At 37.6% G+C, this 25,854-nt stretch overlaps 1 protein-coding gene across 2 annotated transcripts in view; it reads right to left on the bottom strand.

Annotated features, from left to right (window-relative positions):
* Nucleotides 1–1,934: 1,934 nt before the first annotated feature.
* LOC126475117 (N-acetylneuraminate 9-O-acetyltransferase) overlaps nucleotides 1,935–25,854 on the bottom strand; it is a 243,231-nt gene continuing 219,311 nt past the window's right edge. For both annotated transcript variants that reach the window (XM_050102705.1, XM_050102704.1), the window contains 2 exons: nucleotides 21,087–21,303; nucleotides 1,935–7,067 (listed from right to left, as the gene is read on the bottom strand). In XM_050102705.1, the coding sequence (XP_049958662.1) occupies nucleotides 6,723–7,067; nucleotides 21,087–21,303 (562 nt within the window). In that variant the 3' untranslated portion in view covers nucleotides 1,935–6,722. The remainder of the gene's footprint in view (nucleotides 7,068–21,086; nucleotides 21,304–25,854) is intronic.

Raw genomic sequence — 25,854 nt, 5'->3', positions numbered from 1 at the left:
GAGTTTTTGTGTAGGAAGCGGTTCTCATGCTGCTTAAGGAAGAAATTAGACTCTGTTGCTCTTTTCCAAATAGTGACACCATCACTTACAAAACAAAGCAATTCACTTTTTGTGCCTTGATCTGAGGCCAGAGAAAATGACTGACAAAACAAAATGCAGCATTTAGCGTTAATGCAGTCTATTAAACATCTGTGCAAACAAAATAGAAACTGGGAAAGAATCATTTGTTCGATATGTCAATCAACTAGTTCATTTGCTTGTTATTCATGTACACATCAAGTGATAGGTCAGTGTTAACTTCACCATGCAATCCACTTCAAATGTATATGTTTTATATTTCAGTTTTAATTTGGAACAATACAAAATTGTTTAACAAATTAACACAGAGTTATTTGCCATATGCCTATAACTGTATATAAGTTATTTTAATTTTATAAAATAAAGTCAAACTTTGGACTTTGATTCTGAAATTTGTCCATCCTCTCTGGGTAGACAGAGAAAATTTTGGGTGGGCACTGCCACGACAACAGAGCCATACATCTGATGCCATGTGCCCACTGATTGCCACAGCAGAGCCTCATGCCTGATTCTGTCGCCTGGCCTGGCTGTGAAACATCCATCACTATGTGTGCAACAGTCAATGTGTTGGGTGTTCAGGAATGTAAAAACGTACACTTCACAAAATATAATATCCTATGATTATCGTATCAATAAGAAGCAACTGGAAACAACCAACTCAAAAAATACCTGTGTGTAACAATTTGTGTGGGGTATGGAACGAGAGCCAACACACAGGCTCAGTTATCGATAAAGCAAGTGGCAGATTTCAGTTCACTGGTAAGATACTATTAAATGCAGCCACTCTACAAATGACACTTCTTACAAAACACTCTTGCCATCTATCCTAGAATATTGCACAGGTGTGTGGACTCATGCCAAACAATACCAACAGGGGATAAAGAACATATACAAAGAATACTGGATGGTTACAAGTTTGTCTGACCCACAGAAGACTCGCACAGAAATGCTGAAAAGCCTGAAAAATAAGATCAACTGTCCTATGAAAGCCTGCTTACAAATTTTAAGTAACCAGAATTAAGTGAAGTATCTAGTGGGACTGCGAAAACAATCAGACTATTTATAATTATAGCACACAGTTCAGCATTTAAGCATTCGTTCTATGTGCACTCCATACGTGAACGGAAAGGGAAGGACCATAATGAATGGTACAAGGGAAGGGCTCTTTTTAATGAACTTCACAGTGTCTTGTGGAACATCGATGTAGTTGGAGATACACAGGAGGATTCAAGAGTTATGTCCAATAGGACAGAGGGGGTGTATCAGAACTCTGACAAACTTTCAGACGGCAAATGAAGTGAAATGAAATAAGCATGTGGCTAGAACTTCTAGTCAGGTACACCAGTTGACTGGTGCGAGTCTTTGTAGCTGATGTCACTTTGGTGACTTGTGTGTTGATGAGGACGAAATGATGATGAATATAACACAGAACCCAGTCCCCAAGTGGAGAAAATCTGATTCAACTGGGAATTGAATCCACGCCCCTTACATGGCATTGCACTGCACTGCACTGCACTGCCCGCTCAGCTGTGGGGTCGGACAGACAGGCGGGGAGACAGGACCTAAACAAATACACCTCATCTACTTAACAAGTGCTCATAAGTCTTAAGGTACACATTTTAGAGTCCATCTTTACTGGATATTTTTCTTTGTTTTGGTCCATATTACCACCTCTGAAAGTTTGTCGGTGGTGTTCTCATTCACCCTATTTGTCATATGGGACATGACTTTTGAATCATCCTGTAAGAAATTTGGCACTTAATGTAATTACAACAAGTCAGTCTCAGTACTACGAATATTCTTGTTATCTGTCCAAGTTTTCGAGGAATGAAAGAATTACACAGTAATGACAAAAATTAAAACTGTGACATGTCTTTGATTTTATTATCTTTGAAATGTACTTTAAGAAAATTCAAGATATTCTTTACTATTTAAATTTGAAATAAAATTTAGAAAACTGTACGAAAGATACAAAAAATAAAGTTGTTACTCAAACCACTGCATTTTAATACTGACAAAATTTCAATTTCACAGTAGTGCAGGAGCTGAAGGCTGATTTATGAACGTGCTTTGCCAAGCTTTCAGATGAGGTGCTTCTTCAGAGCTAACTAGTACAGAAAAATAAATATCTCTCACACACACACACACACACACACACACACACACACACACACACACACACACACACCTACCTCCACTTTATCAGTACTGCAGCCCAGTTGAGGTGCAATGTCAGTACATGATGTTTATTGATTGACTGATAGAAACCCATTCATCTTAGATTGCGTCATCACAAATATATGGGGCTGACAAGAAGGAAATAATAAATACAAAATAAAAAAAAAAAATTACACAAAGGAAGCACACTCACGACAACATCAACACCATGTTCAGTATTTGCAACAATGAAAGTAAATGTCTAATCAATGCAGATATCACAAAAATTCTGCACACATTATGCAAAAAATGATAAAATATGCAATGGATATGTTTATATACAAAAATACAGACAATATTAACTAATACATACATAGATTATGACACATAAATATAGACATATTTACTTATTTGGTCCATGCATTTGGTTGTTTATGTGCCTGCTGACAATTGAAGTGTATGCTAAGTTGTCATCTTTCCTTCTTCCACTATGTATCATATTCCCCCAAGGACTTTTCATAACTATATTCAAAGATACCTAATCAATTTATGAACATCACTTGATAAATAAATTTCATTCTGACGGTAACAAATATATTTATTTCATGATAAATAATAAATGATTGCATTAGGGGGACACATATTAACTATGTATCACATTGTTATTAATATTTCTGTACATACTGCATTATATAATGTGGATCATGATTGGTTCACTAACTTACTCATATTGTTAATAAGTGATTGAACAGACATCTAGGTGTTAATGTATTTTTCTATCTTTTAACAAAACCTAATCAGGAACTTAATGTAGTGTTTGCCTTCTGCTGCAGGGAATATACATAAACAAATAAATGTTTTGTAAGTATCTCCTTTTGTATCAAATACTCTGAATTGTTTTTATTATTATTATTATTATTATTATTATTATTATTATTATTATTATCATTCAAGTACATAGTATGCCCAATTGATATCACAGTCATTGGAGAGGTAGTTTTCTGCAAGAATGTTATAAGAATTATTCCTGGCATTTTAATGGATTTGTTTCAAGGTGTATTGAAAAATCTTAATCGCATGGGTACAGTGCCAATCAAATCCAAATACATATGCAAACAATATTGTGCATGTGGCTTTCTGGAACGGTCTCAGATGACAATTAAAATTAGTGAAATTTAAGTGTGCATCTTTGATGTGCCATAAACATTACTTAAATTATAATTTAAGAAATAGAACTACTTGTTAAAAGTTACATTGTGTAAGGCTTTCTTTTTAGTTATTTACATAAAACAGATTAAATCACAATTTTTGTCAATTTATTAAACTATTGATCATTTTATCTTTTTATATTTTCCACAAGCATGTACAAAAACATTTAGTACATTGTTTTCTTTTATGTATAAAAGGGTAAAATCAACAAATATAAACAACATGATATTTTGCATATTATAAAGCACAACATTTTATCGATAGAAAAAACTATTATCTGTTCACAAACACTAATCACAAAACATTTACAAATCTCTTCTTGCTGTTACATCTACGAGTTTGCTCAGGTATGCAGTACTGAATACCTACATGAGCTCCAGAGTGTGTTTACACAATGCTAACGAGTGGACATATGTATCTTTATTATTTACAGCATTAATGAAACAACACTGTACCAATAAAACTGGTGATAGAGTAAACAGAAAAAAAGATCTTTTTCTATGCTTAAATGGCACTACAATTCAGAATGGGGTGATAGGAACACTGTCTTTTATGAATAAGATATGGTAACTATAAAGCACATATAATTGAAAAAAACTCTACAGAGCGTTCCAGAAACTCTAATCTGTCAAATGAAACAATCATTCATGTATAAGACCTTGATAAATTGGCATTAATCTTTTCTAAAGCAAAACAATGTGATACTACAATATTAAGGTAAAGACAAAATTAAAAAAAAAAAGAGATACTGTATCACTGATTGTGTTTACTCTCACTTTAGAAAGTTGTAAGATAAGTGATAATAGTTTTCCTTGTTTATAAAGAACATACATTGCTTATTTTTAGCTTATATCACTAATAACTTCTCCATTAATTCTGTGTTTTTCATGTCTGGATTATGTAGCTATCTCTCTCTCTCTCTCTCTCTCTTTCACACACACACACACACACACACACACACACACACACACACACACACACACACACATGTGCGCGCACTTGCACGGGGGTGTGTTATGCAACCAATACGGGATACATACACCTTTTCAGCATACAATACACACTGAATCGACAGCTGTCAGAATAAGGAGTACCAATAATGATGAAGGAAATGACATTGAAAACTGACAATAAAAATAAAAGGGTGTTTGTATCTTATGTGTGTAAAGGGCTATGACAACCAATGTAATTATAATGAGGGAGGCAGGAAGAGCCAAAAATGCAATAATGAATCAAAATAAGAAAATACTGCAGAAACAACATAATGAACAAACTTGAGCAAATACTTATGAATAATGAGTATGTTACATTTCAAACTGAATTTAACAAAATGTCACAAACTATGTCACAGTGGAATAAATTGTGATGAAAACAGAATCCAGCTCAAGTGTATGGGATGATCGCAATGCAAAAAGGATCAGAACTGATGTTTATTCAGAATTGGTAAAGAAGAAAATGTATCTTAACTTACAAGTCTTTCAGCAGTCTTTACGCTATCATATTTAGCTCATCTAATATATTGTTATTTCGTTCTCTCTTGAGAAGAGAGTCTGAGATTCAGTGTGTTTGAACAGCTGAAAATTTTACTTTATTTTCTATTTAAAACATCATCTGCTTTATCAGCTGCAATCCTGTCAACTTTCATCCAAATGATTAGAAAACTTTCACTGTTCTAGTCAAATTTATTTCATTTGGTCCCACTTCATCTTCAGGACACTGAGATAAGCAGTTATTCACCCATATATACATAATGTTCTTGGTTTGTATATGTTGAAAAATCTGTTGCTTGGATTTAGCTATCCAGAAACATGTAAAGGAAACTTTATTTAAAGCTTTTACGTACAGTTCCATGCAACTGAAGTGTTCTTATTTTAGTGAATAACTGATTATTATACAGAAATGATTATTGCAGATGTTGAGCAACTCTTATTCTGATCCTGCCTAGCTTTCAGAGACAATACTGGTGAAGGTAATCAGTATTCTAAATGCAAGTAAGTGAATACAAAAATGAAGAGAAGACAAAAATTAGTATTGTGTCTTCATAAAATATGCTACGTATGTACCAGTTTGCAAGGCAACACAACATGAGGTTCAGAATGAAGCACCAAGTCACCCAAAAGTCACACTTTGCTGCTCAGACATTTCAACATAGAGGAGTAGAAAGATTTTTTTTAAGGTATACAAGTCTCGATTGTGCACTGCAGAAAGTGAAAGAATGTTAAAAAGAACTTTTGCTTACAGCAGTTTTCAAATTTGTAAGCTCTTTCTAAATTTGAACAATTCAGAAGTGCATTTTCCCCCTTCCATAACCTTTGTCCATTTAACATTTCTGCAATTGCGTATCTCATTTCACTATTATCACAAGTGTTTGCATGTACTACGCAAATAATAAATGTAAATACTGCATGACAAAATCACAGTAGAGGCATATAACACACACCGAGTAAGAAAATTACACTTCAAATTAATTAGTAAAAGAAGCACAGTGTAGCAAGGTAGTCTCAGTAACTACTTTAATATTTGTATAATCTAACAATGGAAAACCCAAGATGTTAATAATGATAATATTATGTAAAGGATAGATTGCTACTTCCCATGCAGCGGAGATGATGAGTCGCAGGTAGGCACAACAAAAGACTGTCAAACAAGAAAGATTTTGTCTGAAAAGGTCTTCACTGGAATTAGACACACACACACACACACACACACACACACACACACACACACACACAACGTTTGACAGTCTTTGTTGTGCCTATCTGTGGCTCAGCACCTCCACTACATGGTGAGTAGCAATCTATCCTTTTCATAATATTATCATATACAATCTGACAATGATAAGGACTAAGCTGTTAAGTACACTAAACCCATATATAAAATTGGTAAATATTCACACTGCTCTGAACCAAATTACACACGACGAGCCACATTATCACATAGAAAAATGGTCCTAACAACAATGAAATGGCAGGGAATTTCATATTTTCCTACTATCACGGAGCACTTTCCAATCCTCCTTTTTTGTTGCCATTTTTATTTTTACATGTTTAATCCATGTTAAAACAGTAAGGATATTGTAAAAGCTGCCCATTTGATAGCATATGATAAATTTCATATGAAATTTTAAAACATATTTACACTCCTCCACACAAGTGAACTTTTATCAAGACAAAGAATCTGTGATATCTAATACAAATTTATGAACACAAAAATACAGCAGTCTTCCTGAGAATTACTGAAATATCACAATATTCATCAATTACACAGTAAATACAGATTCAAAACATTCCATCATGAATTCCTATTGGAACAAGCACAGCAAGAAAGAGCAACACATTTCGCAATACGAGACGCCAGTCGGCAGGTACAGCATAGGGTGTCAACACACGAGTCAATACATTCACTTCATGAGCCGCACATACAAAGATAAATGAAGTAATGATTAAATTAAGTACAGGATATCCAGGTAAAAGTACAAGCACACCATGTGTATCTGCTGCCAACCATATATGATACTGGCTAATAAACAGCTCCAAAGAAATACGTCCAAACCAAGCAAACAAACTTGAGTAGCGAGTGCGCAGAGCACCAGATATGTTACGAAGCACTATGTAGCTCACAATCTGCAAAAGAAAGGGGAAAATACATGTAAATATTCGACCTTTTGTGCAACAGGAAGGAGAAGATTCCAATACAGTTTACTATAATTATATTAAGCACTGTTCTCACATAATAATTCCTAAAATGAATACAGAGATCATTCTTTCATTCATTCATTTATTTATTAACTTTGACGTTTCTGTCATTGACGTCATCATCTTCAGTCTGAAAACTGGTTTGATGCAGCTCTCCATGCTGCTCTATTCTGTGCAAGCCTCTTCATCTCCAAATAAATACTTCAACCTACACCCATTTGAACCTACTTATCATATTCGTCTCTGGGTCTTCCTTTACGATTTTTACCTGCCACACTTCCTTCTAATACCACACTGGAAATTCATCAACACTTGTAGGATACAGGCATTCCTTCTTTTAATCAAGTTTAATCCAGCTACATTTCATTAGTCTTGTTTTGATTTCATTGATATTAATCTTATATACTCATTTCAAGACACTTTAATTCCTTCTCCAAATTTTTCTTTAGTTTCCTGCAGCCCTTGCTTAATATACAGATTGCGTAACATCAGGGATAGCCTACAGCCTACAGCCCTTTCTCACTCCTGTCTCACCCACTGCTTCCCTTTCATGCCCCTCGATTCTTACAGCTGCCATCTGGTTCCTACCCTGTGTCTTTTACAACTGCTGTCTGGTTTCTATCTAAGTTGTATGTAACATTTTGCACCTTGTATAGTATCCCGGCTATTTCAGGATTTCAGAGTGTATTTCAGTCAACACTGTCAGGAGATTTATCTGAATCTACAAATGCTATAAACATAGGTTACCTTTTCATGCTCCTGTACTTCCCCATAACCAAAACAGATCTTCGCAGAGGTCAGTTTCTACCAGTTTTCCATTTGTATGTAAATAATGTGTGTCAGTATTTTGCAATCATGACTTATTTAAAGGATAGTTCAGTTATATTCACATCTGTCCGTACCTGCTTTCTTTGGAATTTTGAGGGTATTTTCCATATCTCATACAGCTTTCACACCAGATGGAGTGGTTCTGTCATGAATGGCTCTCGCAAGGGTATCAGTAGTTTTGAGGTTATGTCATCTACTCCAGGAGCCTTGTTTCAACATATGCCTTTCAGTGCTCTCTCTCAGTATACTATTTCCCATCTCATGTTAATCTACTTCCCCTTCCCTTTTTATAATATTGCTTGTAAGTTCATTTCCCTTGTGAAGAACCTCTATATATTCATTCCACCTTTCAGTTTTCCCTTCCTTGCTTGCAAATTTTACTTTTACTCCCCATTAGTGCCTACTTAATCAAAAATTTTGTTCAATGTTTCTTCTCCTAATTATGATCTGAACTCCTTGCATACACATGGCCAGAAGTGTCCATCATGGCAGTCTCTCCTCTGACATCCTTTTCATTGTGTATCCACCCACAAGAGTTGTTTTCTCCTGCAAAAGTAATAATAAAACTTGTGACCTCAATTTTCTTCCTGATTACTTCGTTTCTGATCCTTTCCTACCTGGATATCCCTGCAAACCATCTCTGTAAGTCCATTTCAGCTGCCACCAATCTTTTCATCAATTGGAATTTAAATGCCATTCTTATGACCCATATATGAAGCTTATTCAGACAGTAAGGTCCAAATCACAGTAGCTAACCTAATGTCTTGCTAACACTGAAAGGTGCATACACACCAACTCCTGGCATGTCTTGCTTGTCAAACAATGCCATTTACATAGCAGCAATGTGCTGTTTACAATGTCAGTTCAAATGCTTAAAACAACTGATCAGCTTGCTGAGGGTGAAAAATGCTCTCAGAGATTCAGTGGAAATTCATCAACACCTAAGTTAGGTGTACGACTGCAATACGATGAATGACTATAAAATGCGTAAGTGGGTGAGAGGTTCCAAGGACAGATGGGAAAATGTCCATGACAGCCCACGGTCAGGCCAACCATCAGATCTTTTGGATGGAGACAGACTGTCCATCCACCATTTTGTCCAGACTTTGCACCGAGTGATTTTCACTTGTTCCACAATGTAAAGGAGTTTCTTAGTGGCAATCACTTCACAACAGATTGTAAGGTGAAATAAGTAGTTAATGACTGTTTATCCTCACAGGTGGAAGCCGTCTATGACTCAGGGGTACAAAAGCTTGTGGAAACGAATAAAAATAAAAACAGACAAAGGTGGAAGGAATTAAATAGAACCAATTTTTTGAAAAACTGTGTGATGCTTTATGCTTTATAAGAAATCTGACCTTACTTTACAAATAACCCTCACAACATAATGCATCTGATAATTGTTTTGAAGATTATTTTCTTTTGCTCCCTTCCCAATTTATTGATCCCACAAAACAACATTTAATTTTCCAATAATGAGCTTTCCAGCATTTACTTTAATTTCCTCAAATTATATACCACCTTGTGACAGTTTTACTCCTAGATACTTGTACCCTTTCACACATGTAATTGTTCCAATGCCTTCTTCCAATGTCAAATCTTAATTTGTTCCTCCTATTACCATGTATTTTCTTTTATTCTTGTTGACTTGAAGGCCCCATTTTTTTATATTCCCCTATTAATTTTTTGGTGATATACTCAATGCCTTCTTCATCTTGTGCCCAAATTAGTTTGTCATCAGCAAACTGTAATGATTAAATAATAATTTCATTTCTTGGGATTCCAATACTCTTATTTTTTCTTCCAATTTTTTCATCCACTATCTCTGTAGATATTACGTAACGCTTTTATAGCTTTATATCCAGATTACAGAAAGTTTTGTACATTTATTCATTCTGCAGAGTTTTCATATTGATTCTGAATTGCTTTAATTAGGACAGGATTAATACGAGATGATTTTCGAGCCTTCCACAAATCACATGAAAGTACGAGGGCCGTTCAGAAAGTAGCCTCCGGTTGATTTAAAAAAATACACAAAGTTAAATAAAAATATTTTAATATATACATCTTACAACTACATCTTTGCACTATTTTTCTAAATAGTCTCCATAGCGATTGAGGCACTTATCGTATCTCTTCACAAGCTTTGAAATTCCTTCTGCATAAAAATCACCCGCTTGTGCCTGGAGCCAGCCTGTGACCGCATCTTTGAGCTCTTCGTCATCATCAAACCGCTGTGACCCGAGCCATTTCTTCAAATGCATGAAGAGGTGATAATCACTTGGCGCCAGGCCTGGGCTTGAAGGACTCAAGAAGGGCCGTTGTTCTGCGAGCAGAGTGAGGACGGGCGTTATCGTGCAAAAAAACGATACCGGAAGTCAGCATACCACGGCGTTTGTTCTGTATAGCCCGTCGTAACTTTTTTATTGTTTCACAGTATGCGTCTTGATTAATGGTCGTACCACGTTCCATGAATTCAACCAACAACACCCCTTTGGCATCCCTAAACACCGTTGCCATCAGTTTTCTGGCAGAAAAATCTTGCGAGGCTTTTCTTGGTTTGGTAGGCGAATTTGAATGTGCCCACATCTTTGATTGTTCTTTTGTCTCAGGGTTCACGTACTTAATCCAGGTTTCGTCACCGGTCACGATTCTGTTTAACAATGGTTCTCCTTCGTCCTCATAACGTGACAGAAAGTCTAATGCAGAGGCCATTCTTTGAGTTTTGTGGTGGTCGGTAAGAATTTTGGGTACCCATCGTGCACAGAACTTACGGTAACCCAATCTTGCTGTCACTATCTCGTACAAGAGAGTCTTAGAAATCTGTGGAAAACCAGTAGACAACTCCGACATTGAGAAACGTCGATTTTCACGAACTTTTGCATCAACTGTCTGAACGAGTTCGTCAGTCACCAATGATGGTCTACCACTCCTCTCTTCATCATGAACGTTTTCTCGTCCACTTTTAAATAAACGTACCCATTCATGGACAACTCCTTCACTCATAACTCTTGGTCCGTACATGGCACAAAGCTCACGATGAATAGCTGCTGCAGAATATCCTTTGGCTGTAAAAAACCTTATAACAGCACGCACTTCACATTTGGCGGGGTTTTCTATTGCAGCACACATTTCAAACGGCCACAAAAACTAAACTAGCGCAGGTATGACGTTCACTCGACCACGGCTTGATGCCGACTGACCTGTTGAGTGCGTGAACGCACAGATGGCGTCGCTACTCCCCCCACAACCCGCACTGTGACCAATCGGAGGTTACTTTCTGAACCGCCCTCGTATTTTATCATCAGCTTTTTATGTGTCTACATATACTAACTGAAGGAGCTGATTTCGAGTATTTTGCTTTTCAAGTATTTGTTTACAACAAAATATGTGATCTATCATTTATCTTTCTGTTCTGAAGTCAGCTGTTCCCTGCTCTCCATTTCCACAAATTTTTCCTCTAAAAAAAAATGTTAAATAATCCTCCTACAAAACTTGCTAAATATATAAGTCACAGTTATTCCTCTACAGTTCTTACATTCATCTTTCCTTTCTTATGAATTGATGAGATAAATCTTACTTCTGAGACTTCTGGGACAGCCTTGCCATTTAAAAATTTTTCAAAAAGGTTACTGAAATGTTCACAAACTGTATCTGTACCATATTTCGATAGTTCAGTTGGTGTTCCTCCAATTCCTGTAGCAGTTCCAGTTTTTAATGTTTTAACCAAATCTTTTACTATTTCTATACCCACAGAAAAGCCTTCTTTACTTTCTGTTACATCAGTTTCACTATTAACTGTACCCAAAAATTCTTTCCTATTTTCTGTCAACAATTTTTTAAAATATTTTTCCCAAGACTGAATACTAATACATTTTATTGCTCTGTTTCTTTAGAAATTTTCCTCAATATTTTCAATATCCTTCATGCTACCGAGCTGCTTTTTCACAAGTCGTACCATCACCATTTTTCTAATTTTTGACTATTGCTGTTTTTATTCCATCTCGTCCTGATCATTTAGAATATTCAGCCCTTTCTTAATTTGTATCTCTTTCTCTACATATGAATCAAAATACAATGACTTTTCCCCCACAAAATTAACTGCTCTGCCTAGAACTTCTTCAGCCACCCCGTATAAAGTACTAACAAATTACAACTCGTGAAAATCTACCCACACTTATTATTACTGATTACATCTAGATGGAAATATATACATTATGAAAAAAAGCAGTTATTTTGAGGAAAAAACCCCCTTTCTCTAACATTACTCAGCTGTGTTTTTATCTTATAGTGCAGACTAAGCATTTATGTATCATTACTGATTTCACAGGACACTATTAACTTTCTACATACTCCTAAAGCTTAAAGTAGGTAATACTGTAGGTACATTAATGTTACATCCCCAAGTCCAAATATTCTAATAAATTATAGAAAGAGTGAACGATAAGTTACTCTTTTACATTGCTTAGCATATCTGGAGTTTTCCAATCCCGTGCTAGATTCAATGATAATTGCAGACATGGAGCTAAGCAAAGACCCTGGGACGATGTAAGCAATGAAAACTGACTAAACTCAGCTACTAATAATTTTGATGAGTGATGAAGTTCAAGAAGAGTGATAAACATGTGGCATGTGCATTGACTATTCAGTTTGGGATGTGACCCAATCTGGGACTTGACAATTAGGGTCAATATCATCATGAAATAGTGATTATGACAGAAAAACAGTACGAACATCTAGGAAACACTGCCAGATGATGTAAACAATGGGGAGATCCAGAACCATAAGGTAGCAGTAATAAAAACTGAAGGATTTCGTGATGAGCAGAATGAGCTAATCTTTGAAAAGGAGAAAACTGTGGAAAAAGAAGTCCTTGCCCTTGTTATTCACACATAAGAATGTGGAGAAAATGCGAATATTCTTAGCAATTCTGGGAGCAATGTGCATGTCGTGTAGTAAACATTTTATGATAAAGTTTTGAAAATAGATGTAGATATTCCAGAACCTTCTGAGTGGATTTAAAGTTGTGGAAACTATGGGGATGCATAGAAAACCCATAAAGGAGCAGGCATTTCTGGAACTGAGAAGGCAAACACTTATATATAATGTGGATGCAATTGCGATTCCATAACTCTGTGAAGCTGTAATTATATGTGCTGATTGACTATCAGAATATGGGTATGTTTGAATTTTGATTACGCAGTTATGGAAGTAAATCAAGGATAAAACAGGAAAGTGATTTCATTCTGCAGGAAAGCCATTGCTTTGAGATATGCTAAATTTGTGAAAGTATGTGAAGTACGACTACAAGCTCTGCAGTTTGTTGGAGAGAAAGACCAAAATATGTTGCAAGCATACAACAAAGAAAATAATGATCCAGGAGAAGAAATTCTACAAAGCATAAACAATGAAATTGTTAATTAGATTGCCAGTATAGGGGGAGTAGAGTATGAGATCAAAGATAAGCTTTCCAATCTGCTATTTACATACAAAGATTTGTTTCAAAAATGACAGGGAAGGTTAAAAATAAAAACTTATTAGCCATTCTCATGCAATCTAATTCCTGAGGAAAAGGAGACAGCAGCAGAGAATAAATTACAGATGTTGGCATCTATTCTAGTCCACTCTGTGTTGTAAATAAAAAGGGTGGTGACTATACAAGCGGATACCATACAAGTAATCAAATTATCTGAAGCACACAGGGGGCCAACTTGAGCCTATAAAACACTGATACAGGAATCTGAGGGAACAAAGATATTCAGCATTCTGGACATGACTGCCAATTACCACCAAATATAACTGGATGAGGAAACTTGTCAGTATACAAGGTTTGTATGTGATACAGATGCTACCAATATCAGAGATTTCCGTTTGGTCTGAAGATCCCCACGTCAGCTTTTAAAATTTTTGGACAGAGTGCTAGGACAGGAAACAGTAAAATTATGTTGTATGTGGTTGACATTTTGCCATGACTTTTACTTTATAGCGCATAGAGTAACAACTGCTTTTGGTTCTAATAAAAGATGATTTTATTTAACACACGACTGGTTTCAGGCTTGTGCCCATCTTCGGGCGGTTTACATACATCTCTGTTTAAATCAAAAACAAATTATGTCGTGATGACTAAATACATGTAACTGAAACAGCTGGAAGTGGCTAAGTAACATGTGTTGCAAAATATTAATAGTACTTATATAAATGTGGTGTATGCATATCATTTCCACATTAAATTTATCACACTTAGTATCGCGAGTGAAGATATTCTTGATAGTACTGCTGAAGTAGTGCAAGCCTTAAATTTGGCAAAAAAAAAAAAAAAAAAAAAAAAATATGCTACCCGTGATTACACTCGATGGCATACACAGACTGGTTAAAAGTATCCATTTACCTCTGTGTAAAGTGGAATTGACCACTAGATGTCATGAGAGCCAGACCTGCCACTATAAAAGGAGACAGGAGCATTGTGTCAGAGGAGCACTAACAGCAGAATGCGTCAGTCAGGAGAACTCTGTGACTTCGAACATGGAAAAAAAAAGAATGAATTCAGCAGAAGAAACCACTCACAAGTCCAAAGTGCTGACAGCAGTCCAGCTACCACAATGATTGTGCATACGGCATTTTTAAAAATGGGGTAAAATGGGCAAACAGCTCTTCATAAGCCACATATTTCTGTAGGCAATGCTACGTGACACTTGCGGTGCTGTAAAGCAGAACTGCACTGGACAATGGATGACTGGAAATGAGTGATTTGGAGTAATAAATCAAGCTATACCCTGTGGTAATCTGATGGAAGGGTTTGGGTTTGGCAAATACCAAAGTATGGGAGGAGGTGGTCTTATGGTATGGGGGTGTTATTTGTGTTTAGGGTGTAGTCCCTTATTGCATTTAAGAAAACACTAAATGCAGAAGGATATGAACAATTTTTACAGCATTGGATACTGTATGTGGTAGAGAAACAGTTCAGAGATGATGATGATGATGATGATGATGATGTTTGATTGTATCAGCATGAAAAGCAGCATCTTTGAGCAATGGTTTGAGGACAATAACATTTCTGAAATGGACTGGCTTGCCCAGGGCCCCAACCTGAACCTAATGGAACACCTTTTGGATGTACTAGAATATTGGGTTTACTCTATACTCTAGTGTCCAACATCACTACCTTCTCTGGTTTCAGCTCTTGAGGAAGAATGTGTTGCAATTTTTCCTCAGATATTCAGACAGCTTACTGAGCGTCCCTGATATTCAGGCAACTTACTGAGCGTCCCCAGCAGAGTTCAAGCCGCCATAAAGGCAAAGAATGGACATACTCCATATTAAAGTCCACTAACAGGTGTCTAGATACTTTTAATCAAATGGTGTATAAAACAACCCAGCGATCATGGCAGTTATGAGATTTCTTGACACCCACTAACAGGAAATAGCTGAACGCATTTTTTTGGCTTATGGGATACTGCAGATGCTTTGAATGGTTGTGTGTTGCACAGTCTATTGAAGAAGAACTGGGTTTGTGCTGAGGAAGAGAAGAGAAGAACTTATTATTTGTTGACAATAAGGTGTCATGTTACCAAATGAACATGTAATGTGAGAGCTGTAAAACTTTGTATTCCTGAACTTGTTAGATTGTTGCATAATGGTACACCCACTAAAGTACTGCACAGAATAAATGCCTTGGAAAGTTTTGCCAGGAATGCCTCTTTAATAACACTATGAAGCAAAGAGCTACAGTACCAAGAACTTGTGATCCATGTAAAAAAAAAAAAAAAAAACAACTGGAGGTGCTATACAAATATTAGTTATGTTGGAGTTATTTGCTAAATGTATAAGACCGCACCCTTTGCAGAGAGCTAGTACAGCTTTTGGAGCCAAGTTGAAGAATGGTTATTTCCTGTATGTATGCCTACCCAAAGATTATCAGTGACAACAGGAGTAAATTTACTGGGGAAACAGCTGACTGTAGTATCCAGGGGACTGATACACTTTTCAGAATGTATTGCCAAGGAAAAGATGGAAATGATGGCAGTACACAAACAGTTTGAAATGAGCTTGCTACCCCACCCATCAGAACCTTCTGATCAGCAGAGTAATACTGCCACCCTGTCAGCATACACCTTGCAGAAAAAATGCAAATAGACAAGTAACATATGTTTTGTGTTGTTTTTTCTGTCTCAGGAGAATGTAAAACAACATGAGGTGAAGTGCCTGTATTTTCAGTGCAATGAGATGATGTGTAGCTAACACCTTTTTCTTTACATATGTAAAAATGAAATCATCATTTGGAAAATCCAGGATGGAATGAACATTTTCATAATATTGTTACAAATTATCATATGGCATTGTTGGCTAGGACATCCAGACTGGGTCTCTCTGATGCATTTCCAGCAGACAGTATGATGAATAGAAAAATTTCATATTTATGATTGTTTTTTCCCTCTTCAATTAAGAGTAAGTAATTTTTTCAGTGATAACATAAAAGGTGATAATTTAAAAGAGCTACTGTCTTCACAAAGACAATCGTGTGCATAATTAAGCTCTGAAAAATGCAGTAAGGTATGATATTTCCGTGTTTCCAGCTTTTTGTTTTGAAAGGACATATTGAAGCTAAATTTTCGTGAACATCAAATCTGAAGACATGAAGCAAAACATACAGTTTCTCTAAATAATCCACGATTGAGAAATTTTAGAAGATAGATTTCAGATATGATTGTTCTTGCCGAGGTTTTGGTTTCTATTAATGAAATTTCATTGACGTACAAGTGATAACTAATGTACGAGGGCAGTTCAATAAGTAATGCAACACATTTTTTTTCTCGGCCAATTTTGGTTGAAAAAACCGGAAATTTCTTGTGGAATATTTTCAAACATTCCCGCTTCGTCTCGTATAGTTTCATTGACTTCCGACAAGTGGCAGCGCTGTACGGAGCTGTTAAAATGGCGTCTGTAACGGATGTGCGTTACAAACAACGGGCAGTGATCGAGTTTCTTTTGGCGGAAAACCAGGGCATCTCAGATATTCATAGGCGCTTGCAGAATGTCTACGGTGATCTGGCAGTGGACAAAAGCACGGTGAGTCGTTGGGCAAAGCGTGTGTCATCATCGCCGCAAGGTCAAGCAAGACTGTCTGATCTCCCGCGTGCGGGCCGGCCGTGCACAGCTGTGACTCCTGCAATGGCGGAGCGTGCGAACACACTCGTTCGAGATGATCGACGGATCACCATCAAACAACTCAGTGCTCAACTTGACATCTCTGTTGGTAGTGCTGTCACAATTGTTCACCAGTTGAGATATTCAAAGGTTTGTTCCCGCTGGGTCCCTCGTTGTCTAACCGAACACCATAAAGAGCAAAGGAGAACCATCTGTGCGGAATTGTTTGCTCGTCATGTGGCTCAGGGTGACAATTTCTTGTCAAAGATTGTTACAGGCAATGAAACATGGGTTCATCACTTCGAACCTGAAACAAAACGGCAATCAATGGAGTGGCGCCACACCCACTCCCCTACCAAGAAAAAGTTTAAAGCCATACCCTCAGCCGGTAAAGTCATGATTACAGTCTTCTGGGACGCTGAAGGGGTTATTCTGTTCGATGTCCTTCCCCATGGTCAAACGATCAACTCTGAAGTGTATTGTGCTACTCTTCAGAAATTGAAGAAACGACTTCAGCGTGTTCGTAGGCACAAAAATCTGAACGAACTTCTCCTTCTTCATGACAACGCAAGACCTCACACAAGTCTTCGCACCCGAGAGGAGCTCACAAAACTTCAGTGGACTGTTCTTCCTCATGCACCCTACAGCCCCGATCTCGCACCGTCGGATTTCCATATGTTTGGCCCAATGAAGGACGCAATCCGTGGGAGGCACTACGCAGATGATGAAGAAGTTATTGATGCAGTACGACGTTGGCTCCGACATCGACCAGTGGAATGGTACCGTGCAGGCATACAGGCCCTCATTTCAAAGTGGCGTAAGGCCGTAGCACTGAATGGAGATTACGTTGAAAAATAGTGTTGTGTAGCTAAAAGATTGGGGAATAACCTGGTGTATTTCAATGCTGAATAAAACAACCCCTGTTTCAGAAAAAAAATGTGTTGCATTACTTATTGAACTGCCCTCGTACTATGTACAATTTTTTTGTTTGTTTTAGTTCTTTCAATATTTTTCACTTTCTTGATGTTCAAGAGTTACGTTGAAAGCATTATAAACATTCTGATCACTATGGGTTTCAAGTACAGAATGCATATAATTTCCTATTAAGTGATTTATATAAACTGTATTCCTATTGTTTTGTTGTATGACAAGTTGTATCTGGTGTGTGTGTGTGTGTGTGTGTGTGTGTGTGTGTGTGTGTGTGTAAACTGAAGCACTCCCCCCCCCCCCCCCCCCCCCCCCAAAGCAAATTGAAATTTAATTCTACTGCCACCAATGTACATTCAGGTAAGGACCACAAAAATAAGAGGCAAGAAATTAGGACTCATACAGATGCATATAGACAGTCATTTCTCTCACCCTCTATTTGTGAGTGGAACAGGAAATGAGATCACTAGTAGTGACACACAAACCCTCCAGCATGTACCATATGGTGGCTTGCAGAGTAGGTACGTAAATGTAGATGTAAACCCAAGAGTGAGATGGGTTTTGCATTTTTATTCTCTTGCTTATTTTGTCAAACTCTGCCAAAAATGGGGAGGTGGGGATGTAAGTATAGCACTATGAAATGCACAGTCTACCTCATCATTTTATGAACATCAGTTAACCATAGTTTCCTATTGCAGGAAGCAAGCACAGGTTGGTTACAGGCACAGGGTGAGAACAAATCACCCTCTATGATTTACATACCTAATTGCCGCATTTTAATTGTAAAGAGAGATAAGGCAGTGTTACAAACACAGCCATCCTGTACAGAATAAGGCTCTGACCCACTATATGCATTTCCAACTAGCTATGTCTTAATGCAATAGCCTTCTGCCAAGCCACAGTGGGAAGCTCAAACACTAGAAGTAATCCCACAGCTGGAAGTGCACATTTATACTGGCTTGAATCACAGGCATAAATCCTAACATATTTATTTATCATGTTCTGTTGAAACATGTGAGCCAAAGCTACCTATCAATAGAATGCTGATTAGAAAAATTTATGAACAAACAATAAAACAAAAAAGAAGACTTCATGAATAAATAACAGGGAAATGTTCTCAACTACTGCAACTCCTGTAGGGCACTTCCTGAATAATCTTGTGTAGGTGTCTGAAGCAAGCCTCTCGTATCGTGGAACACCTTTCTCATGTGAATGTATGTGCTTTTTATGCCTCCAATATTCTGATAATACTGTTTGATTCTTGCTTTCCATAAAAGATTTAGTTTTGATTTCCAGTGCTACAGAGTGGGCAAAATAAAACTGGTCCGGAAGATATTCATAAAACTGACACGTAATTTATTGTTGTTACTGAACAGGAGAAATCCTCTCCACAAGAACACTAGTAACTGTGACTTTGATGCACCAATTAGTTGCTGTCAAATACCTGAACATGCTCTGTCCCAAGTACTTTGCTGTGTCGTTACATTTGAGTAAATGATTGGAGCAGATGCATTTAGTGATCAGTTGAACACAACACAAAATGGAGGTCATGATAAAATGGTATGCATTCCTTGTCTCATGTTATGCAAAGCACAATTCACGGAAAACCTGTACAGAACAGTTTGCACAAGAGTTTAAGGCTTTAAGTGTTTTGCAACAACTCCAGCAAGGTCAGTAATGGAAAAAATAGTGGCAAAAATGGCATGAATTAAGTTCTGTAGTGAATAAAAAGTGTAACTACCCAAAGAAGAAATTGAACAACAGAAAGCATTGCTTGAGTGAAAAAAAGCCTGGAACAAAATCTTATGAAGGCTCATTGGCATTTATTTGTGCAAGTGTGAATCAAGAGATTGCCATTTTGAATTAACATAAAAAATTACCTGCATCTGAATCCTTACAAATTTAGTGTTGTGCATGACAAAGTGTCCAGATGAACTTTTGCATGTTGAGTTCTGCTGGTGGATTCTGAGTGAACTGGAAATCTGGACCTTTGGCTCCTCAGTATTCCATTTCTTAGAAGAGACCAGTTTCAGAGCACAGAACATTCATCACATAATATGAATTACTCTAACAATATTTTCAGCAATATGGAGCAACAGCACACACAGCTTCAGCTAAGTTGTCCTGAGTGCATGAAGTGTTTGGTGAAGGGAGACCAATCAACAGAGAAAGTGCAATCTTCTGACCATCTCAATCAGCTGCTCTCTTTCCCTTGTGACTGTTACTAGTAGAAAAACTTAAAGGGTGAGTGGTACTCGAGTAATCCTCAGATGTTGGAAGAGCTACAGATGAACACTGAAAATACTGTAATTGCTATCCCTCAGGCAGAGCTATTACACGTGTCTCACAGTCTGATAAATGGAGCACAGTGCTGCACTGACATCAATTGTGGCTATTTATAGCATTTTCTGTGATGTTCATTAACAAGGATCAATCCAACATCAATCTTATTATAAATATTTTCTGATCTAGTTTTGTTCTGCCCACGCCTTATCCATTTAAAATAGTTCCATGGACTGTTATACTGATGAAATTTTCACTCCAACTTTCGTTTATCTTTTTAAAACTTACTAAGCCAAACTGTTCACATCATTGGCTTTAATGGCATGACAGAAGAACATCACTCCTTCACAGTTAGTTGAATGTTTCTTCACTCATCTATTTATTTTCTACCCCCTGCCCCCTCCCCTAGCCACCCACAATCTGTATCTGCAAACATCACATATATACTTTGCCATTACATTCTGTCTTCAATTAATACATTCAGTTTCAAGTGATTTTTAAAATGCAGAAATATACATAGCTATATAACAGTATGACATAAATACAAACATTTCTGTTTGAGGAATTCAGTTTTTAACTATACATGAATTTTCTATAATAATAGATTTCTTTAAGTTTGCAAACATTAATGAAAATGTAATACTTTTCAATAAACTATACAAGTTGTTATATTTGTAAGTTAGATTAGAGGCAATAATTTGAAAGTTACTGAAGTAGTAGAATATGATACATGAAACATAATATACAAAATTTAAGTTTTCTTACGGGCACAAACACTGTGTAGGAATGTATTTCATTGCATTCTTGCTTGTTTCGACACAAAAATGAGAAACAAGCATAACTTCCAAGTCCAATTACAGCACCAAGAGTTGCTGACAGAGATATTCCCCGAGAGAAGAGATTGCTATGATTGTTGTCATCCAACAAATTGTACCGTTGTGACAGCATATACGCTGCAGCAAATACCATTCCATATGATATGCTGTAAAGTATTATAAAACAAATTACTCTTACTCTTTATTGTATTCATCTCATTCAAGTATGAAATGTGTGAAGTGTAAGTAAATAAATATTAATACAAATCTTATTCAGTTAGAGGAGAAAACAATGGGGGAAAAAAGCCCTACTTAATGATTCAACTTTTAGTCACACTGGAAAAAGGATGTACCACTGCTAGACAGAATGAGTAATCATTGTTAACTCCATATCGAACATAGACAAGTTGCAGCAAACTGCAATCTTATTCTAAATGTCTAAAATTTGAATACATTACAAATTAAGTAATTTATTTCACATTACAAGGAAATTAAGGATTAATCTCCTATTACTCGTGAGATCACTGGAGGTGAAGGAGGAACCTGGATTGAGGAAGGAAATTGGCCATATCTTTCTCAAGGTAACCATCCCAACATTGCCTTAAGTAATTCGGGACTGTTAAAATGTCCCCGAATGCAATTGCGGTGTCTTACCATTACTGCCACCTCACACAATATTATTTTACATTACAGTAGCTGTTCAAATTAATGGCTACCATGATTCTGAAAAGTTGTATTGGAACAAATTATGAACTATCACACTGACTTTAATACTTCAGTGAAGTGGTGCATTTTGATCAGCTGCACAGATCCTAGCATTAGTTTAATGGCAGTGTCATCTCTAGTCTAATAAAACAAGACTCTACACAGCAAAGAGTTTATTAGCATATATATCAAACAATGGAAAATCCAGAATGGAATGTAACAATTTTGTGAAAACGATAGTTGCTACTTACCAGATAAAGGAGATGCTGAGTCACAGATAGGTACAACAAAAAGACTGTCACAAATAAATAGAAAAGCGCGCACGTGCACACACACACACACACACACACACACACACACACACACACACACACACACGACCGCAGTCTCAGACAACTGAAACCAAACTGCAAACAGCAGCACCAGTGCATGATGGGAAAGGTGACTGGGTAGGGGTAAGGAGGAGGCTGGGATGGGGAGGGGGAGGGATAGTGTGGTGGGGGTGCCAGACAGTGAAGTGCTGCAGGTTAGATGCAGGGCAGGGGAGGTGGGGAGGGGAAATCAGCGGAAAAGTAGAGAAGTTAAAAGACTGAGTGTGATATTGGAATGACAACTGTGGGTGCTGGAATGGGGACAGGGAAGGGGCTGGAGGGGTGAGGACAATGACTTAATGGAGGTGACAGTCTTTTTGTTGTGCCTATCTGTGACTCAGCATCTCTGCTATATGGTGAGTAGCAACTTTCCTTTTCGTAATATTTTTAGCATGATATCTGATAAGTGAGCTATCAATTCTAGGATTAAAACTAACACAAAACATCCATCTTTATATCAAACTGCAATTTAAGATCACCTATGCAGTATTTTGGCTAAGTGTTCACAACAACAGGTCATGAGTGCCCTATTTTTCAGCACCTTCCTGAATTGCACTAGTTGTGTCTTGGCATTCTCGTCATACAAAATTAAGACTGGAAAATACTCCTTAAGCACACAGATAGATTTTTCTTGCACCTTGTTATAGGACAGTTTGGTCTCTCCCTGCAGAGGCGTGCCTTGGAACAGAAGTCACTTACTGTTTTGGTGAAGAAGTCATTTATGAATCACTGGTAGTACATGCACATTATAAGAAAACTTCTCAGATCACAAATATGCCAAGGAGTCAGAAAATCTGTGACTGCTCTTATTTTCTTGGCATTCTACATCTACATCTATACTCAGCAAGCCACCCAACGGTGTGTGGCAGAGAGCACTTTACGTGCCACTGTCATTACCTCCCTTTCCTGTTCCAGTCACGTATGGTTCGCGGAAAGAACGACTGCCAGAAAGCCCCCGTGCATGCTCAAATCTCTCTAATTTTACATTTGTGATCTCCTCGGGAGGTATAAGTAGGGGAAAGCAATATATTAGATACTTCATCAAGAAACGCACCCTCTCGAAACCTGGACAGCAAGCTACACTGCGATGCAGAGCGCCTCTCTTGCAGAGTCTGCCACTTGACTTTGCTAAACATCTCTGTAACACTATCACACTTACCAAATAACCCTGTAAAAACGCGCCACTCTTATTTGGATCTTCTCTATCTCCTCTGTCAACCAGACCTGGTACGGATCCCACACTGATGAGCAATACTCAAGTATAGGTCGAACGAGTAAGCCATCTCCTTTGTTGATGGACTACATTTTCTAAGGACTCTCCCAATGAATCTCAACCTGGCACCCGCCTTACCAACAATTAATTTTATATGATCATTCCACTTCAAATCGTTCCGTACACACACTCCCAGATATTTTACAGAAGTAACTGCTACCAGTGTTTGTTCCGCTATCATATAATTATACAATAAAGGATCCTTCTTTCTATGTATTCGCAATACGTTACATTTGTCTATGTTAAGGGTCAGTTGCCACTCCGTGCACCAAGTGCCTATCCGCTGCAGATCTTCCTGCATTTCACTGCAATTTTCTAATGCTGCAACTTCTCTGTATACTACAGCACCATCCGCGAAAAGTGACATGGAACTTCTGACACTATCTACTAGGACATTTATATATATTGTGAAAAGCAATGGTCCTGTAACACTCCCCTGTGGCACGCCAGAGGTTACTTTAACGTCTGTAAATGTCTCTCCATTGAGAACAACATGCTGTGTTCTTTTCGCTAAAAATTCTTCAATCCAGCCACACAGCTGGTCTGATATTCCGTAGGCTCTTACTTTGTTTATCAGGCGACAGTGCGGAACTGTATTGAACACATTCCGGAATTCAAGGAAAATGGCATCTACCTGGGAGCCTGTATATAATATTTTCTGGGTCTCACATGATCGCTGTTTCCGGAAACCATGTTGTTTCCTACAGAGTAGATTCTGGGTTTCCAGAAATGACATGATACGCGAGCAAAAAACATGTTCTAAAATTCTACAACAGATCGATGTCAGAGATATAGACCTATAGTTTTGCACATCTGCTCGATGACCCTTCTTGAAAACTGGAACCTTCCGTCCCTCTAGAGACTTGCGGTACACGGCTGTTAGAAGGGGGGCAAGTTCTTTCACGTACTCTGTGTAGAATCGAATTGGTATCCCGTCAGGTCCAGTGGACTTTTCTCTGTTGAGTGATTTCAGTTGCTTTTCTATTCCTTGGACACTTATTTTGATGTCAGCCATTTTTTCGTTCATGCGAGGATTTAGAGAAGGAACTGCAGTGCGGTCTTCCTCTGTGAAACAGCGTTGGAAAAAAGGTGTTTAGTATTACAGCTTTACGCATGTCATCCTCTGTTTCAATGCCATTATCATCTCAGAGTGTCTGGATATGCTGTTTCGATCCATTTACTGATTTAATATAAGACCAGTACTCCCTAGGATTTTCTGTCAAGTCGGTACATAGAATTTTACTTCCAAATTCACTGAACGCTTCACACATAGCCTTCCTTATGCTAACTTTAACATCGTTTAGCTCCTGTTTGTCCGAGAGGCTTTGGCTGCGTTTAAATTTGCAGTGAAGCTCTCTTTGCTTTCGCAGTAGTTTCTTAACTTTGTTGTTGAACCACGGTGGGTTTTTCCCATCCCTCACAGTTTTACTCAGCACGTACCTGTCTAAAATGCATTTTACAATTGCCTTGAACTTTTTCCATAAACACTCTACATTGTCAGTGTCGGAACAGAAATTTTCATTTTGATCTGTTAGGTAGTCTGAAATCTGCCTCCTATTACTCTTGTTAAACAGATAAACCTTCCTCCCCTTTTTTATATTCCTATTTCATTCAGGGATGCTCCAACGGCCTTATGATCACTGATTCTCCGTTCTGCACTTACAGAGTCGAAAAGTTCAGGTCTGTTTGTTATCAGTAGGTCCAAGATGTTATCTCAACGAGTCGGTTCTCTGTTTAACTGCTCGAGGCAATTTTCAGATAGTGCACTCAGTATAATGTCACTCAATGCTCTGTCCCTACCACTCGTCCAAAACATCTGAGGGTCCCAGTCTATATCCGGTAAATTGAAATCTCCACCTAAGACTATAACATGCTGAGGAAATTTAAGTGAAATGTATTCCAGATTTTCTCTCAAATGTTCTGCCACTAATGCTGCTGAGTCAGGAGGTCGGTAAAAGGAGCCAATTATTAACCTAGCTCGGTTGTTGAGTATAACCTCCACCCATAATAATTCACAGGAAGTATCCACTTCTATTTCACTACAGGATAAACTACTACTAACAGCGACAAACCCGCCACCACCAGTTGCATGCAATCTATCCTTTCTAAGCACCATCTGTGCCTTTGTAAAAATTTCAGCAGAATTTATCTCTGGCTTCAGCCAGCTTTCCGTACCTATAATGATTTCAGCTTCGGTGCTTTCTATCAGCGCTTGAAGTTCTGGTACTTTAGCAACACAGCTTCGATAGTTTACAATTACAATACCAATTGCTGCTTGGTCCCTGCATGTCCTGACTTTGCCCCACACCCTTTGAGGCTGTTGCCCTTTCTGTACTTGTCCAAGGCCATCTAACCTAAAAAACCACCCA

This window comes from Schistocerca serialis, chromosome 4 (assembly GCF_023864345.2).
Source record: "Schistocerca serialis cubense isolate TAMUIC-IGC-003099 chromosome 4, iqSchSeri2.2, whole genome shotgun sequence".
Lineage (NCBI taxonomy): Eukaryota > Metazoa > Arthropoda > Insecta > Orthoptera > Acrididae > Schistocerca > Schistocerca serialis.
Note: the sequence above shows the minus strand (reverse complement) of the source record. Positions and strands in the feature narration are given on the sequence as shown.